The sequence below is a fragment of the Phalacrocorax carbo genome, chromosome 11 (assembly GCF_963921805.1).
Source record: "Phalacrocorax carbo chromosome 11, bPhaCar2.1, whole genome shotgun sequence".
In the NCBI taxonomy this organism is placed as follows: Eukaryota; Metazoa; Chordata; class Aves; order Suliformes; family Phalacrocoracidae; genus Phalacrocorax; species Phalacrocorax carbo.
In genome coordinates this window covers 10,707,465-10,725,054 of record NC_087523.1, presented here as the reverse complement: position 1 = coordinate 10,725,054, position 17,590 = coordinate 10,707,465, and the positions used below count along the sequence as shown (strand labels likewise).

Genomic DNA, 17,590 nt, shown 5'->3' with positions numbered 1-17,590 from the left:
CAGCAGCCTGTTGCTATCATTAATCATTGGCCCTAATCACTTTATTTCACCAGCATTATTGTAAACACTGACATTTCATAAAGTAGTTTAATGTATGTATTAATCCACTGGAATTGATGATGTTCTTTACTTTGAGACCGAGGGACTGGGGTGTAGGAGGGAGTACAGGTTTGCTCCGTGTTACTTTGGATGTTTGCCACTAAGCATTTGAATTTCACTTTCTTGCTAACTTATAAAAAGGATTTTAAAATCCCATATGGATCTGGAAGATGAGGAAGGTTGGAGTGGTGGTGATGACATGCTGCTTGCTGGAACATGGCTGCAAAATAAAACCTAAAAACTGCCACTGATGCCTCATTAAAAGTAAATTGACTTTCAAAAATAGTTTTTTAAAAATTGGCTTTAGAGCTATCCTGACTTGTTTCCTTTTATTCTTGAAAGTATCTCCCTTTAAGCATAAACACTGACCCCAGTGGTTGCGGTGTGGGATTTCCTCTTGAACACAACCAAGTACTGGGGCTGGTGCAGCTCTTCCATGCCGCAGCCTGGGGAGCTGGCATCAGAAGATGTCACTTGAGTAGAATTTCACTCTACGGCCTTAGGGAGAGGCTGCTGCTGTATAAATAGCAGAAAAATCCTCCTGGGGGAGGATATGGGCAGAATAGTGGCTGGGTAAAGCCAGGTGGGGATGGGTTCCTTGCAGCACGGTGTGGTTTTGGCAGCTGGTGGTGGTGAGCTGCACTCAGCAATGCATCATTGCAGTGCCAGGGGCTCTGGAGGTGGGGGAGAAGGTAATGTAGCTTTTTAAAAGTAGAGACTGCTCTCCTTTAGCCTTTAAGGGCTCAGCTGATGTTTTCCGTACAGGCACTGTGTCCACTTTGCAGAGCCTGTGGTTGAACGGCGATTGTGGGAGACTGCCAAATCTCCACCTCCTCAGCCCATCCAAGTATTCTCCACCAGCAGCAGTAACCCAGAGCTGGTATCTCCCCATGGCCCCAGCCCTGGGGTGGAGATGACAGCTCAGACACTGAATTAACTTTCCTGGGCTGTCTGTATCACTTGCCTCCAGCAAAGGGATTTTAACATCACTACTGAGCCGGTAACAGCACAACATGTCCTAAATCCCTGTCTCTCCAAACGTGCTGGAGGGTCATGCTTGTGTCTTGGAATGTGAATCAGCTGTCTGACTGCTTCAAATGCTCTAGCTGCTCATGGACCTGACTCTCCTGTAGCCTGGGTACCAGCTGTGGTGTGAACCACACTGTCTGCTCATTGTGGTTAGCCTTAAGGAGGAGGCACCCAACCTGTGCCTGTCCACGGTGGCAGCAGAACCTCGCTTGCCTGAAGAAAGGCTAGAGCCGCTGGATTTGCCCTGTGCAGTCAATAGATTTGATGATGTCCTCAAAAGGGCTGGGATCTGATGATGTGAAAAGCTCCAGATTCCCACTTGGTTCTTGTTTTCTTTCTTCCCAAATCTAGCAGGTGATAACATCTCACTAAGCATGCGGTGCTGCTGTGGCTTGGTGGTTGACTGTCAAAGTAAATGTCCTTGCAGAGCATTCTTGGGCAGCATTAAAATATCTGGCTGCAATTTTCTGCGGTGATAAATAGATAACATCATTACCAACATGATAAGAAAATGTAAATGCAGAGCTGACTCAGTGTTTTCAGTTCAGAAAGTAAGATGTGCTGTGTTTCATTACTGTCTATTTTTAACATGCAAAGCCAGCTGCAGTTAGATGTAAAAAGAAATGCCCTGGAGATCATCTGTGAAAACACAGATACTCTGTGGTGAAACTTACACCAGACTTAGTCACGTGTACCGAGAGCCATCCTGGGCAGCTCTGCTTCAAAGCTGCCGTTGCCCAAAGCTGGAGGGATCTCGCGGCTTGAGCTGGGACCCTCTCTGAGGATGCACCGTGTGTATTTACTGTGTGCCTTTGATTGCTGGTGTATTCTTGGTGGTGTCCATTGACTAGTGTACTACTTGGGGTTGGTATTTTTGGTGTGGGTATCCTGTTCTGTGCCTGTGTCCTGCACAGATCTTACTTTCAGCAAAGAGGAATGCTCGGTGCAATGTGGCCCCAAAACAGGTATGCTGTGATGGGCCGTGCTAGGAGATTGATCCTTGCCTCCATGTCTTACATCCCCAGCACACAGGCTGCTCTTCATAAAGTGCTTTTGAGCATGGGGACTGCGTTTCTGCCCTGCTGCCTGGGGCTGGTCCTGTTGGGGTACTGACACGTTTCTAAAACTTCTCCTGCCCTTCTCTTCCTTAGACCTCAACAGCAATGGGTTCATCTGTGACTACGAGTTGCATGAGCTCTTCAAGGAAGCCAACCTGCCTCTCCCCGGGTACAAAGTGAGAGAGATCATCCAGAAACTCATGATCGACAGCGACAAGAATAAAGATGGGAAGATTAGTTTTGAAGAGTTTGTCTACGTAAGTGGTATTTCTGAATTTCCAGCAGCCTGAGGGACGCCTTTTAGGCAAAGCTAAGGAAGGGGATAGAAAAGGTTGAACCTGGCTTCTCAGCCACTTACCCTAATCCTAGTTTTCTTTCTACAAACGGATCACTTCTGAGGACTTGCCATGTAAAAATCTGTTCTTTGTACAGACCTCTGCATATGACCAGTCTTCTGTGCTGTCACGATAAGCCTTTAGATTTGGACAGATGGGAAGTATATTGGTTTTTTTTTAAAGGAAAACCAAAAGGAATCCCCTTGCTTTTCCTATACAAAAACTTTGGAGGCTGAAAGACCATTTCCACGTGAGGAGACAACTGGAAAAGACTTCCAGTTCTCCAAGCCTACAGTATTGACTGGAAGCTATTCAGTTTCTCCAGGCACATAGATGAAAGCTTGTTTTCCCATTGAAGCAGTATAATTTCCTCTCTCAATTTAATGGGACTACAAGCATTTGCTAAAGATTTGAGAAGGCATTCAAGACACACTTGGAGATTAGTCCTAGGTGCTGATCTAGGAAAATTCCGATCTATTTGTTTGCCTTAAAAGGGAAGAACAGGAGTAAGGAGATAGAAGCTGGAGAATGGGTCTAACCTTCAGCTTTTTTCTGCACCAATAGGTCAGATTTTTTGAAATTTTTTTTTTTTAACAAAAGCACAACACTTCCTCTGAGGTACTGATTCAATATCCATCCTTTCATGCCTTTTATATTCTGATGACTGAATGCTGGAAGAGTAATAAAAGCATGTGCAGTACATTGAGGGAGCTGTTTTCATGTCAACTATTTTTCTTGATATTTCTTGATTTATCTTCACCTTCTGTTCCTTAATTGTTTTCAGACCCTCTGAACTTTTGAGTTCGGAGTCAACTAGTAAGTTGGAGTTTGTTTGCAGTTTGTGAACACTTGCATGCTGGGTGCATGTTTCAGCTGTTGGTTTGAGCTGGTCGATAACTCTAACTTTGCACTAGGAAGGAAGAAATAAATCTTTTCTGTCACATTTATAGTGCCAATAGATTGAGTAAACATGAAATGTCTTGGGCAACTAAGCTATACAGTAGAAGCAATGGTTAGTTTTAGGATTTTTACAAACTGAACGGTTGCTGTTTTCTAACTCTGAGCACTTTTGCTGGGGTTTATGGTACAGAGGATGACAAGAACTGACTTGAGGCTGGGGCCAAGTGGCTTAGTGGTACCTCAGCATTAAGGCATCTATTTTCAAAGAAGGTATGCAATACCGTAATTAGTCCAGCAAATTTTAAAATAAACGTGTATCAAAATCCTTATGTTTAAAGCCAAACAACCACCCAGAAAAACATAAAATTCTGGTCTCTTGGACCTTCACTCAGCTCTACCTGATCAATGGGGTGAGCAAAACATCGGCGTGCCATCAGGAGATGGTTTAACTGTACCGCATCATCGTCTTGAGTTGCCACCTTCCCTGTGTTTAAGGGATGAAGAAGATGAGGTGTGACAGCCAGCAGGCTGGCCCTGCGGTGACACCTCTGCAGCCAGGTGGACAAGCCCCCTCCTCTGTTTTTAACAGAAGCACTTTGTTCTGCTTTATAGTGCTGTTTCATTGCCTTTTTCTGGGTAGTGTTTAGAGAACCTGCATATGTTTCATTTGTGTTTTAGTGTGGTGGAAACTAATTTGGTTAAGTTTTTGAGGGAGATACAGTAGGCTTTCAAGCCACTGAAAGTATTTTTATCCTAATAGTTACTCAGTTCTGTAGGACCTCAGGGCCACTAATAGTAACGTACAACCCACGCAAACGGCACGTGTATTCCTTCTGCGCTAAAGCATCTCTTCTGCCCTCAAACGTGAGGGTGTTTTGTCAGTTAGCCCAAGCCTGCTGCTGGGGGAGTGGGAATCCTTACCCAGAGTGCTGCTTGTTACACATCATTGCAGTGTTAAACACTTAGAATTGTGTCTTGGGTTGTGGACAAAGTCTTTTGTGTGAACTAAAGTCACAGTCACACAAGCGTCTGGCTTACACAGAAAGGTTAAAATTGCACAACAGCTTTCTCAACTGGTCCTGCGGAAACTGCTGCATGTGTACCTGCTCTCAGACTGCAAAGGTTTCACTTCTTTGTGGTCTCTTGAAATCTACTTGAAAAGGTAAAATGTATGTGAGGTACTTCATGCCTAGTGCTTCTGTTTCAATAGGCACTTGCAATATGTGTTTGAGAGAGTGGGACAACTCTCTGCCTACTATCCATGTTAAATTTAATACTGCCACACCCTTGCTGGGCCCTTCACATTTGCTGATTTTACTACCAGGTTTGCTTTAAAGCCAAGAAGAAATAGCTTCTTCTTTGGTCCTTTCATTTTATGAAGACAAGTTTTTCTTGTCTAACAGAGCACTTTAAATTGTAGATTTTCCAAGAGGTGAAAAGCAGTGATATCGCTAAAACATTCAGAAAAGCAATTAACAGGAAGGAAGGAATCTGTGCGATCGGGGGGACCTCGGAGCTCTCCAGCGAGGGGACGCAGCACTCCTACTCAGGTATCGCTATGCCTTTCGGCTCTTCTCTTGGGTGAGTGGAGGCTGTATGCCGAAACAGGTAGATTTCTAGCACCCTGCCATATGCTGTGCTTTTGTTCCCTGGTAGCTGAACGATCTCTCGTTGACATGAGAGCAGGACAGAATTAGAGGGTAACGCAAAATTAGCAGTGTGTAAATTGAACGTGTACTTATTGTTTTGTTAACTGTGCTTGCTGATGAAGTCCTTGTGTCATGCTTGTTATTCAAGAACTTTATTATATTCAAGTAACAAGGAATTTTCTGGTAATTGGAAGTAAAAGTCATATTTCTTTAAACTTTGCGTTACTAATAAAATAGCGTGGTAATGTTAGTGGGGCTTTTATTTCCCTGGGCTATTGTACACTGATTTTTTTAGAAAATCTTTGCTATGTTATGAAAAAGCCTGTATTAAATTTACAATTGGTTATCTTAGAGGAAGAAAAATATGCCTTTGTAAACTGGATAAACAAAGCCCTGGAAAATGATCCCGACTGTAGGCACGTTATTCCAATGAACCCAAATACAGATGACCTGTTCAAAGCTGTGGGAGATGGGATTGTGCTGTGGTAAGTCATGATGGCTCCTGAATTAAGAAAACAAAACAAAACACCAAACAAACAAACAAAACCCCACAAACAAAAAACCAAACCAAACCCAAAAAAATCCAAAACAAAATAACTTTCTAAAACTGTAGTTAGGGGAATTTTCACTCTACTCTAGGCTGTTTTTGTGACCAGTGTGTGCATGCAATGTTTTGCACATATAAAAAGGGGCTCAGTTACCCAGGCTTTCGTTGTCGTTGCGCGATGCTTCAGCTTTGATGCCAGCTTCATGAGCTGGTACTTTTGTGTAGTATTTTTGTTTGGGCTTGAGACTGAGTTTGCTGAAGGGGAGAAGATGCCTTACGGGAGAAGTTGTCCTGATGCAAACTCAGCGTGATGCTAGGTAGTTTTGGGGGAGGGCAGATGCGTTAAATATCCCATTTTCTTGGATGTTTAGATGGGTGGTAACCTCTGTGGAATGTTAGTGACTTTATGAATTGGCCCAAAAATGGATTTTCTGGGAATCCTCTTGTTTCTTTTGAGAATAGCTGTACAAAGTTAGTAAAGTAACTTATTTTGCTGCATGCTGGAAACGGAAGGCATCCAGGGCTGCTAAACACCAGCCACCTTCTGTGTATGGGGTTTCTTTTGGTTTTGTGTGGTTTGTTTTTTTTTTTTTTTTTTTTTTTTTTTCTTTTAAATGTAAGTGAATTAATAGAGTGGAGAACTACATCAGCCTGGAATTTCAGTAACTGTATCAATACGCAAAAGGCTGCCCATTGCCTTTCATGTCTCTTTTTTGTTTTTTTTTCTTGAGTTTGTGATATTTTTTTCTTATTTCCCCAGTTTCAAGTAATTCAGGCCTTCAGGTGAAGACTGATCTCAGTAGGAAGTAGTTCATAATATAAAGTAAAAACTTGCCATGTTTTCTGTTGACTAAAAACTCATTGTGCTCACGTGCTCCCCACTGAGCTCTCAAAGGGTTTGCACTTTTTTGGGGCAATTTTTTCTCACCGGTGGTAGTACACCTTTACAATAGGAGGAAGCACATTGGATCGCTGGAATCCACAGTAGATGTCAACAGAGCAATGAGTCTTTGCTAGTTCAGTGACTGTGCTGTGAATAATTCACGTGCTCTTTTTGCTCCAGCAGCTGAGATCAGCAGTGGCCAGTAACATGTTTAAGGTTTCAGGCTTAGCTATTAGTTACAAATACATTCTTGATAACATAAATATTGACTTCAGATTTACACAACCTTGATTAAAAAAAAAAAAAAAAAGAAACCACAAAACCCAATAGGCAAAAGGAAATGTGCTGTGGTGAGTATTGTAACAATGCATTGAGTTTTGTTTAGTATTTCATCTCAAAGTTGTTCAAATATTATTTTTCTTCCTACCAGCAAAATGATCAATCTTTCTGTTCCGGACACAATTGATGAAAGAGCAATTAACAAGAAGAAACTCACGCCGTTCATAATTCAGGTATAATACATTTCTGTATTTTTGCTGAAATTCACATTCTGGTAAAATTAATGAAAACAGCATGGTGGCTGGAGGCATTATCGTGGAACTTTGGAACGGAGCAAGTTTTAAAACTTGTGTTTAATTATTAAAGGCTGTTTTGTACTGTGCATAACTGACAAAGCTGTGGGTACAGTTCAAAAGACAAAAATGCTAACTTAATGACAGTGGGTAAAATGGCTGAAATGCTGTGCGCACCCGATATCGCTGTGGTGATTACATACAGTGCTGTCTTTTTAAAACATATGGCTATTGGTGTTGGCTATCTGTGAATCATTTCATAGTACGACAGGTTGTTTTTGCGAGGGTGCCTGTGCCTCTGCGTGTATATAACTTAACGCTTCTCTAGCCTCATTCTTGTTGATGCCACCAGATGTGACTGACTCAGAGGCTGAAACTAAATACCAGAGGCTGAAATTAGACCCTGGTGCCTCGCTCAGTTCTTATTGATTCAGCCTGGTGCCACTACAGCTCTGTTAAAGCTTCAGCTGGAGAGTGGCTGGGAGCGTTTCCTCTGAGCTGCTGCTGTTGGAGCAAGGACGAAGGGGAAATCTCCGCTCTGCTGGTGCTAGATGAAAGGCAAAGCAGCATCTCCCCTGGCTGTGTCTCACTCAGCTGTGCTGTTCACAGGAGAACCTGAACCTGGCATTGAATTCTGCATCTGCCATCGGGTGTCATGTTGTCAATATTGGCGCAGAGGACTTGAGGGAAGGGAAACCCCACCTGGTCCTTGGGCTTCTCTGGCAGATCATTAAGATTGGCTTGTTTGCCGACATCGAGCTCAGCAGAAATGAAGGTAAATGAAACTATAAGTGATTACTTCTAAAGCATGAACACCACGTTGTTTGCTCTGTCACCTCCAGCCCTGTTGCTGCCTCTTCCCTCCCCTCCTTGCTGCTGAAAGGGGGGTACTGGCCTGTGGGTTCATCGAGCCATGTGCCAAGCCGAGCGCTCTCCAGTCTCTTTATAGCTGTGAAGCAGGTTCAGGCAGGTGGGTTGTGCTGTCCTGGCGACGTGTCAGCCTTGGAGAACTGGCTGAACACAAATCTCTAAGTCTAGATGCATCTTGGCCCAAGCGTTGCAGTGCGAATGAGCACGTTGCCTTGTGGTGCCTCGGGCTGGGCAGGCTCTCCTGCTGTGCTTCGGCCGTAGGTACGTAACGGTGCTGGGAGCTGGCAGGAGCCGCGCGCATCCTTTTAGGATTGTAGACAGCTGCACACAAAAAAGAGGAGGGCTTCAGCTCTTTGGGAATATGTTCAAAATAACTTGGTTCTCCTAAAATCCTCCTTGGTGCTCTCAGTGGTGCAGCTGAGCTCTTGCTTTGCTCTTGGCAATGGGAGAGCAGTGCTGCAGCTCTCCCTGTGCTCGCTTCATCCTGCATGATGGTCTCCAAAATCTAAACTTTTCAAATCATTCAAGAGCTCTGTTATCCCTGTATAGGCTATCAGAGCACCCACGTGGATGGAGCAGCTTCAGTGTCTTTTATTTAAACTTCCCAATCATGAAGTGGTTAACATTGTTTAGCTTAGATTGAAAATTCATGGCAAGGGAAGTGCTGGCCAGCTGAAAGGTGCTTGTCTTGGCTTCTCTGGCTTTTTTTATCAGTGCATATGAAACTGCTTGGAAGCACTTTTTTCATTGAGATAGAAGTACATTTACATTTAGCTTACTGTCATCAGCTTAAAAGATTATACGTAAAATCCAGAGAATTTTCTTATACAAGAAAATGGAAAATATTTTTTTACACACAGTTTTCTAGATCAGTCAAGCTCTTCTCTTTGTCACAACCAACTCAGAAAAACTCCACTAATACCCAGACTATTTTGACTTAATCAGTAGTTGGTATCATCCCCATTTCTCTCCCTGAAATGTGGCTGCAGCTCTAGTTCTGGCATGCAGGTTTACCTCTTGAAAACTCCTTCCTTCCTCTCACAAGCATTTTTCTTCTAGCACTGGCTGCCTTACTTCGTGATGGTGAAAATCTGGAGGACCTTATGAAACTATCCCCAGAAGAGCTGCTCCTAAGATGGGCCAACTTCCACTTGGAAAACGCAGGCTGGCACAAAATCAATAACTTCAGCTCAGATATCAAGGTACCGAGAGCTCTCCTGGCCAGCACGTGCCTGGGAAAAGGCTGGGAGCTGGCCAGGGCCCTGTTTGCATGCCTAAGTGAGGCCCTTGATCTGCAGACAGGACCTTTCTTAACCTTAATATGCTGAGCAGGCTTAACAGGGGTTTTATGGATGGTATATTTAAGGTACAGCAGTTCTGCTCTCTCTTGCCATGAGGTAGAACTCAGTGTTGAATTGAGTGTTTCCTCCAGTGCTAGTGGGAGCCTGTTGCAAAGCTGTTGCATGTTTTAATCGAGTAGGAAACTGGTATTATTCATGTGTTCTCAAATGTTCTTAATCTATCTTTTTTGATGGAAATAATTTTTCAATTGCTTGCTCAGGCAAGGTGAAATTCTTAACCACATCCCTGGAGAGCGTGACTTCCACATGCTCTTGGCAGGTGATGATGGCATTTCATCCAAAACATCATGGACTGGAGAGAGGAAGGGAAAGATTCCTTATTCTCTACACTGGGTTGCATAGAAGTGGGAGCAGGGAGTCTTATAGCTGTTTTATAGATGTAAGGGGGTGGCTTTTTTCTCTCAGCACTAGGGAGAAACAGGGTGGTGACTCGTGGTCAGTGTGGGGTTTTGGACACTGGTCTCAGCAGGTTTCTGGAACTTATTCACATGGTTAGCAGTTTCAAGGAGGAGAAAGAGGACTGAAGTGGTTTGCAGGTTAAAGGACTATTTGAAGTAGAAAAACAAAATTGATAATTAAGGTGCATGGGGAGCCTAGAGCTCCCCTGGGTGCGTGCATGCGTTCACACACGCGTGATCACTCTTATTTCCAACTTCAGAATTACTTACAGCTTTGCTGATAGCTTGTCTGGTGCAGCCCACAGGCTGCCAGGATATGCTGAGGTCCTTCTCAGTGCTGAGGACTAAAAGGGCTTGTAGTTGATAACTAATTACCGCAGCTGTTTGCTCCTCCTAGTTTGTGACCATCCCTGGCCTCTCTCCTTTAAGCTATTCTAGCTAATGGGCAGGCACAGGAGAAAGCTTTCAGACTTCTTATAATCAGCTTTTTGCCTGGACTTTGTCTTCGCTGAGCCATTTTCATCATTGCTGTAGCAGTAGGAATGGTGGTCTTGTTTAGAGGTTAGGGCCACCTTGGGGCATGTGGCCGTGGGGGCCACGGGGGCAAGCAGCACCCATCACTGCCTCCTCCAGCCATTGGAGAGGAGGCTGCCACACCAGAGCTTGCAGCAAAGGCAGCTTTCAAAAAGTTAAACCCCATGATTTTAATCTTAAATACTTCTAACCTTTTCCCTTTCTGTTTCTTTTTCTGCTGCCTGGATTTCTGCCATCATGCTCTCTTTTAAGCTTACAGATTTTGGTAATTCAGTAAAGGTACATAAGCCTATTACGCACAGTGACTTGTTAAAGATGAGCCTTAAATGAGTTGTTATGGTGTATTCACCGCTGTGCGGGAGACCTGAATTTTCTTTTTCATCCACTTCAGGATTCCAGAGCTTATTTCCACCTCCTCAATCAAATTGCACCTAAAGGGCAGAAAGAAGGAGAGCCGCAGATCGATATTAACATGTCGGGTTTCAATGTAAGTATTCAGGCTATCGTGTCCCATGTTGTACAGTTGCAAATTAAATGTATCCTGTAATTGTCCCATGGCATCTAGGTAACCTGGTATCTTAATTTCTAGAGTGTGTGAATTGTCAGCGGGCATGTGTGCGCCTTAGGTATGTGCCAAATGAGTGGCTGTTGCAGGCCTGGTCACTACCCACCAGTTAACATATATGATTGAGATTTGTCAGTTTTGCTCCATTTGGGAGCATGCTGACTTCTGTTTTTGAACAACTAAGTTCAAAAAGCATAGAAGTTGGAAAGCATTAGAACTTGGAAAGCACCATGCTAGGAAAATACCGAGACAAACTGGAACAATTACATCCACGGGGATTAGTGTGCATGCTTCATCTCTTCATTTGGTTAGTGACTGATGCCTAATGAAGGCAGGTGGGGTTGTGACATTGTCCCAGGAGCCTCCCATCTGCTTTGTAGCTCAATCTCTTCCATGACAGCTCTTGTCCATTGCATCCCTGGCAGGAAAAAGACGACTTGCGGAGAGCAGAGTACATGCTTCAGCAGGCGGATCGGCTTGGCTGCCGGCAGTTTGTCACGCCAGCTGATGTGGTCAGTGGCAATCCCAAACTGAACCTGGCCTTCGTTGCCAACCTGTTCAACAAGTACCCAGCACTTACCAAGCCTGAAAACCAGGACATCGACTGGACCCTACTGGAAGGTGATGGCCATATCTCTCACAAAATTAGCAGGAGGGAAATACCTAAAGTAAACTCTTGTGTCGCAAGAGTCTGTGCCCAGCAGAGGTGTCGCTGCTAAAGTAACACCTGTGATTTGAGGCGTCAGTGCTGCAGTGGTTGTTTACTCATTTGGGGCAGATGAGAAGGGTACTTGACAGCCTGTTCAGCTGCTCTGGCCCTGACGTAGAGCCTGAACCTGTAGGAGCACAGCCAGTGGCCCATCAGTCCCTATGCCAGGGCTGGGAAGTTGGTTTTGCAGTTTCCTGTGATGGGCAGGAGCACCTCGGCAATGCAGCAACACATTCATGGGAGTGTCACCTGCTGGCAGAACTGGGATTAGGGCTTTGGCTGCCTTGCTCCCAGACAGCAGTTAGCGAACACCCACGTGAAAGACTTGCTTGCTACTTTTTCTTGTAGAAAGTGCAAAAAGGCATGCTCTTCTGAGGCCTGGAGAAATCAAACTAATATCTGAAACTAGGTATCAGGGCAACCATCTTTCTGAAGAAATAGTAGAAGAAATACCACTTTTGTACTTGAAAATTGATAATCGATGAGCTATGCTGCTCAAAGCTCCCTGCCTTGCAAGGTGGAAAACCCTGCGCAGCTTTGAGCTTGCAGAAGTTGCATGAACCTGTTTTCTCTCATCTAGGAGAGACACGTGAGGAACGGACCTTCCGCAACTGGATGAACTCCCTTGGTGTGAACCCCCATGTAAATCACCTCTATGGGTAAGCGTTAGGCTCTTGGGAGAAACCCAGCTAGATCAGCCTAGAGATGTGCCCACACTAGTGTCCTGTTGCCCACAGTGCTGAGCAAAGAGCTTGAGAAAGGGTGATGGTATGGAGTGGGAGATGCTCACTGTACCCTCCTTGCAGTGCGTAGCTTAGGGATTTCTGAGCCAGCACTTGGCACACCAGCAACTGGCTTTGAGGGCTGAAGACTGTTTATTTTCCCCTCTCTTGTGTAAACTGGTACCCTGAGATCCCAATACACTTAGATCTCCTTGAGCAACTGGAACTAAATTCCCTGTCACCTAATTTTAGGGCTTAACCAAGACATCTTAGTTAGGAGACAAGGTCCCTGTAGGCAGTGGAGAGAGGTGGCTATCTTTGGATTTTACATAGCAAAATTCTTCCCTGGAGAATTAACTGATTACCGTGCCAAAACCTGATATAGCTCAGCAGCTAGCTGATGTTAAGCATGAAGCATTTTGTCTGCCTTGAAAACTAAAAATTTTTATATTTTTTTTCTTTAGGGTTGTTGAAATTGCAACAACCTGTAAAGACTAGTAATTATTCATGATGTGACAAAGTCAGAGTGCATTTAAATCTTGAAACATTAGGCTTAATCAATGTTTTCCACTTTAGTGATCTCCAAGATGCACTGGTAATACTACAGTTATATGAAAAGATCAAAGTTCCTGTTGACTGGAATAAGGTTAACAAGCCTCCATACCCTAAGCTTGGAGCAAATATGAAAAAGGTAAGCATTTCACAACTTTAAAAGCAGACATGGGCGATAAAAATTCCTATTTGAGGCTTCCAGTCAAGTGAGTGCATTTGTGAGTGATTTTATGTTTAAACTCTTTTCCTGTGTAGCTAGAAAACTGTAACTATGCTGTAGACTTGGGAAAACATCCAGCTAAATTCTCCCTGGTTGGCATCGGAGGACAGGATCTGAATGATGGAAACCCAACGCTGACACTGGCCTTAGTCTGGCAGTTGATGAGAAGGTAGGACCTGTCTGGAACATGTAGAACTTTTGAATGGAGTACAGAGTTCTGGAAGTTTTTTTGCTGTGAGAGCACTGCAGCACTGGAACAGGTCACCCAGAAAGATTGTAAAGCCTCTGTCCTTTGAGGGTTTCTGAGACACAGCTGGACAAAAACGTGGCAAAGCTGACCCTGCTGCACATGGGCGGCTGGAGCAGAGACCTCCAGAGAACCCGCTGGTGAACATCCTGCTGACCAGGATCACCTTTCTCTCACCTGCTCAAGTCTGGTCCACATTCAGAAACCCTAAGCAGGAACATCTACGCAACTTTTATGTTCTAATTTTTAATTGGAAATTGAGAGAGAATCATTCCAGGGCTGCTTTATAACCCACTTCTGCATTGGAAAGGGGGGAAGGAGTAACTTGATAAAGTTGATCATCGTTTTTCTTACCTATTTCTGAAGAATTCTAAGATGATGGAAAAATATATGTCTGCAAAATAGCTGCATGGTTCCTCTTTATGTGGCATTAGCCATCAGAATGCTAACTCGTGAGGTGATCCACACCTCTTAGGTAACATGTTAACACTATGGAGAAAACGGTCAATGGTGAAACAGTTTAACAAGTCTTCTGAGCCCGGGCAATTTTGTGATCTCATATTAATTGGCTTGAAAGACTAGAAAGACTAAATGATTCTTCCTTTTTGCTAAAGGAGTTGGGTTTTTTTGTTGTTGCTTTTGGTTTTTGTTGCGTTGGCTGTTTTTTTGCAGGGGTGCGGGGAGTGCGGAGCAGAGCTGAGGCTATGTGAAGGCTTTCCAAGCTGACATGGACTCAATTGCATCCTGGCTGCATGCTCACCAGGGCTTTGCCCACGCACTGTGCCTAATCTTGTTCTCTCTGCTGGTTCTCAGGTACACGCTGAATGTCCTCGAAGACCTGGGCGATGGTCAGAAAGCTAATGATGACATTATAGTCAGCTGGGTAAACCAGACCCTGAAAGAAGCTGGCAAGTCCACTTCCATCCAGAACTTCAAGGTGCAGGTTCTCTTCTTACATCCAAAAGTTGAGGCGTGCCCAAAAAGTATTTCCTTGGCTGGGGGAACAGCAGGGCCATCGTCAAAAGGGGTTTAGGCAGTACAGGATTCCATCTGTGCTGAGAATGAAGTGGCTTCAAGCTACCAGAGAGGAGATTTTTTAGGACTGCCTATGGTGGGGAATAGCCATGGGGCAAGAGAGTAGATGGAGTGGCAGAAGGGAGGGTGCTTGGGCTCTGGGGCAGAGGTGGAGGCTGAGATGCTGGCAAGCATAGGAGCTGGAGCTGGTGAGCATTTGTAGGTGAGCATCGTCCCTTGGGGTGTGGTCAGTGGGGCAGACCTGCTGCCTGCACATCAGTCACTGCTTTGTATTTTCAAAGCATTTGCAATCGTGATCTTGCACCATTACCAAAGGAGAAGCAGCAGTTTGGTTTTCCCTGTGGTCCAGCTGGGAATAATTACTAACACTGCTGCTTTGAAATGGATTGTTTAAAGCTTGTTTTGTTGCATGTTGCAGAGCAGCTGAATTGAGGTGAGAGGTATGCTTTAAGGATTAGACATTCATCTCTACTTTGTCTGTCCCTGTATCCTCTAGGACAAGACTATCAGCACAAGCTTGGCGGTTGTGGATTTAATTGATGCTATACAGCCTGGTTGTATCAACTATGACCTTGTAAAGACTGGTCATCTAACGGAAGATGACAAACAAAATAATGCTAAGTAAGTTTGATATCTCGGAAGCTGTTTTGCATTGAAAGAGTGCGCCCTCTATGCGCTGGCCTTAAGCTGCAAGTGTTTTTACCATAGTTTATTGTCGTTTTCAATCTCTTTTAACACCGTACCTTTTAGACAGGCAGTACTTCTTGAAATGTAACTGCTGTTCTTGCCTGTAATGCAGGAGGGAGTAGTTGGCTGGACTCTCTTGCTTGTTGAGACAAATGCAGAACAGCCCAAGCAGTTCTTAGCAATGATATTCTGTTTCTCACCTGTTTGTTCAGGCATATGAAGTGCTCAGGGTTTTGAAATTGAACCTTTCTATGTCTCATCTTGCTGAATCACCATAGGTTGTCAAACTTAAAGTATGCCTATTAAAACATGCCTTTGAAATGTGTGTTCTCCAACTGTTCTGCAGTGGCAGGACGACAACAAAGTTTCTGGCAGGTAATAGCCTCACTTGATCATTCCTAAAGAGCAAACAGAGGGGAAAATGTAAATGATGGCTGATTAATCCTTGGTTATACATACTATCTATTAGCCCTAACAAATATTAATTACAATTTTTTTAACTGTTGGTAGAGTGGACTTGATGTTCAAAGGTCAATTTTGCACATTAAAGACACTTTCCTCTACTGTGGAAAAGGAATGCACCAAAAGATCAAAACAAAAAATTATAAAAGAAACATGTGGCGTGATTGGACTGTTGCACATCTCAAATCTTAGAGGATAATAGTGAAATTGTGTTGGATAGGGCAGGAGCTGGCTTGTCATTTATTGATAGCAGTATTGGTTCTGACCTACTCATCTTTCCTTGGTGAATAGGTACGCTGTGTCCATGGCAAGAAGAATTGGTGCCAGAGTTTATGCTCTTCCAGAAGACCTTGTAGAGGTGAAACCGAAGATGGTCATGACTGTGTTTGCCTGCTTGATGGGCAGGGGAATGAAGCGAGTATAAAAGGGTTGATTCATGTAAAGAAAAAAAAAAAACCAAAACGCAACAAAAACCCAACCTGCCACCCTGGGTGCATGAGTAGCAGATCAGCTGTGACCATGGTGAAATGCTGTTGGCCTAGAAACTGTTGAAGTTCAAAGGACTTTGTTTTGCTTTGCAAGACAAACTCTAATCAAAATTCTCAGGGAGAGGAGTTTTAACCAACAGACATGCTCTTTTCCCAAAGGAAAGTTTAACTTACCAAGAGCTCACAGAAATGCATTCATAACAGACCTGCATCTTGCAATACTGCTCTGGAGCTGTTTTCACCCCATTGTTTCTAAGATACATGGTGTGTGGGTTTTTTCTACCCCTGAGGGCTATAAGGTGGTTAGTATGAGTTGTAATGGAAACAAATCTAATTTCTGTCTGCAATCCAGTTTAATTTCTGTCATATGGTCCAAGAGTATTCTAGGTTTGACCACTTCCTTAACTTTGCAAATAAAGCTACAGTACAAGTTGGGACCTGCAGGCCAGCTCGCAATGCTAAATGAGAAATGTGTAATTAGGAAGATGGATCTTCCTCCGGTATTTTCTGTACATGGTGCTTTTTTATACATTTAACTATTTTGATTACTTCACAAAGAAAGCATAGCAGTTTTTTCTTTTGCTGCTTATAAAAAGGGTTTTCTTGTTTGTTTTTTTTTTTTAATTTTTTCTAAGGTTATACTATGTATGAGAATACCACCATCCTTGGACCTCTCACAGTAACATATTATATTATGTGGCTGATGGCACAGTTACACCTAAGAATGGAAGTGAATGCATTTTTGTATGCATCTTGGTTCAGTTCTGTGCACCTAGAAAATAATTTTTAAAAAAATCTGCATGAAACTATAACTTTTTTATTTAAAATGCTGTTGGATATAAAACCATACTACATTGTGGAGAGGTTTTGTGCAGGGAAGAGACAAATGTTAAAAACAGCAGGGTTCAATGAACTGAACAGCAAACGTGCTGCAACATAAAACTATTTTTACAGATAAAAGGAAGTGTTGTCGCCAAAGAAGGAAGATGCTGTATCCATAGGATTTAATATTATCTTGCTTTGGCAAGCTGTTTGCTATATTTTAAGACCATATTGCTATTCCAAGCTATTCAAAGTGATGTAATATGGTGGCAAAGCATTAGTTGAAATAAAAACATTTAAATACATGCTTCTCTCCTTATTTACACTGACTCAGCATGGCAGCCTGTCCTCAGTTGCTTTTAGCTTTCCTTTGGTTGATCTTTTTGTTTTGTGCCAGGTCCATTGGTCTGTAAGACTTCCTAGAATCAGGGTGTGCTTGAGGAGCTCTTGTGGTTTTTTTTAAAATGGGCACTGGCAGTGCAGTTATTCTCAATCTGTGTTATAGTGAGGCTTTGCCTTTATGGTAGCTTCTGTAAAACCTTGCTCTGGAAGTCCTGCTGTGTGCCCAAAGAGGATGTCTGTGAGTGTAGGGGAGAACCCAGAAGGAGGAAGAAAAGTTGTTCCCTGTGTCAGAGATGTGCCATCGGGCTCACGTCCAGAACCCGCAGGTCTGAGGGTGTAGTGGTGGCTGACACAGGTCTGGCGTGATTTGGGTCTCAGGGTGCTGTGGTGGCAGAGCAGATGCACAGCAGCCATCAGTTGTTGGGGGGGATTTGCTTACTTGCTGTGTCCAGCAAGGCCAGCTTGGGGCTGCGGGTGCTGGAGGGGTGTGGTGATCTCAATGCA

General features: G+C 43.7%; 1 protein-coding gene across 5 annotated transcripts in view; it reads left to right on the top strand.

Annotated features, from left to right (window-relative positions):
- Positions 1-17,049, top strand: part of PLS3 (plastin 3) — a 53,826-nt gene extending 36,777 nt beyond the window's left edge. For all 5 annotated transcript variants that reach the window (XM_064463004.1, XM_064463002.1, XM_064463005.1 and 2 more), the window contains 14 exons: positions 2,280-2,443; positions 4,842-4,971; positions 5,423-5,555; positions 6,931-7,012; positions 7,682-7,847; positions 9,002-9,144; positions 10,627-10,722; positions 11,226-11,421; positions 12,090-12,168; positions 12,808-12,922; positions 13,039-13,172; positions 14,064-14,187; positions 14,782-14,906; positions 15,726-17,049. In XM_064463004.1, coding sequence (XP_064319074.1) covers positions 2,280-2,443; positions 4,842-4,971; positions 5,423-5,555; positions 6,931-7,012; positions 7,682-7,847; positions 9,002-9,144; positions 10,627-10,722; positions 11,226-11,421; positions 12,090-12,168; positions 12,808-12,922; positions 13,039-13,172; positions 14,064-14,187; positions 14,782-14,906; positions 15,726-15,858 — 1,820 coding nt within the window. In that variant the 3' untranslated portion in view covers positions 15,859-17,049. The remainder of the gene's footprint in view (positions 1-2,279; positions 2,444-4,841; positions 4,972-5,422; positions 5,556-6,930; positions 7,013-7,681; positions 7,848-9,001; positions 9,145-10,626; positions 10,723-11,225; positions 11,422-12,089; positions 12,169-12,807; positions 12,923-13,038; positions 13,173-14,063; positions 14,188-14,781; positions 14,907-15,725) is intronic.
- Positions 17,050-17,590: the final 541 nt, after the last annotated feature.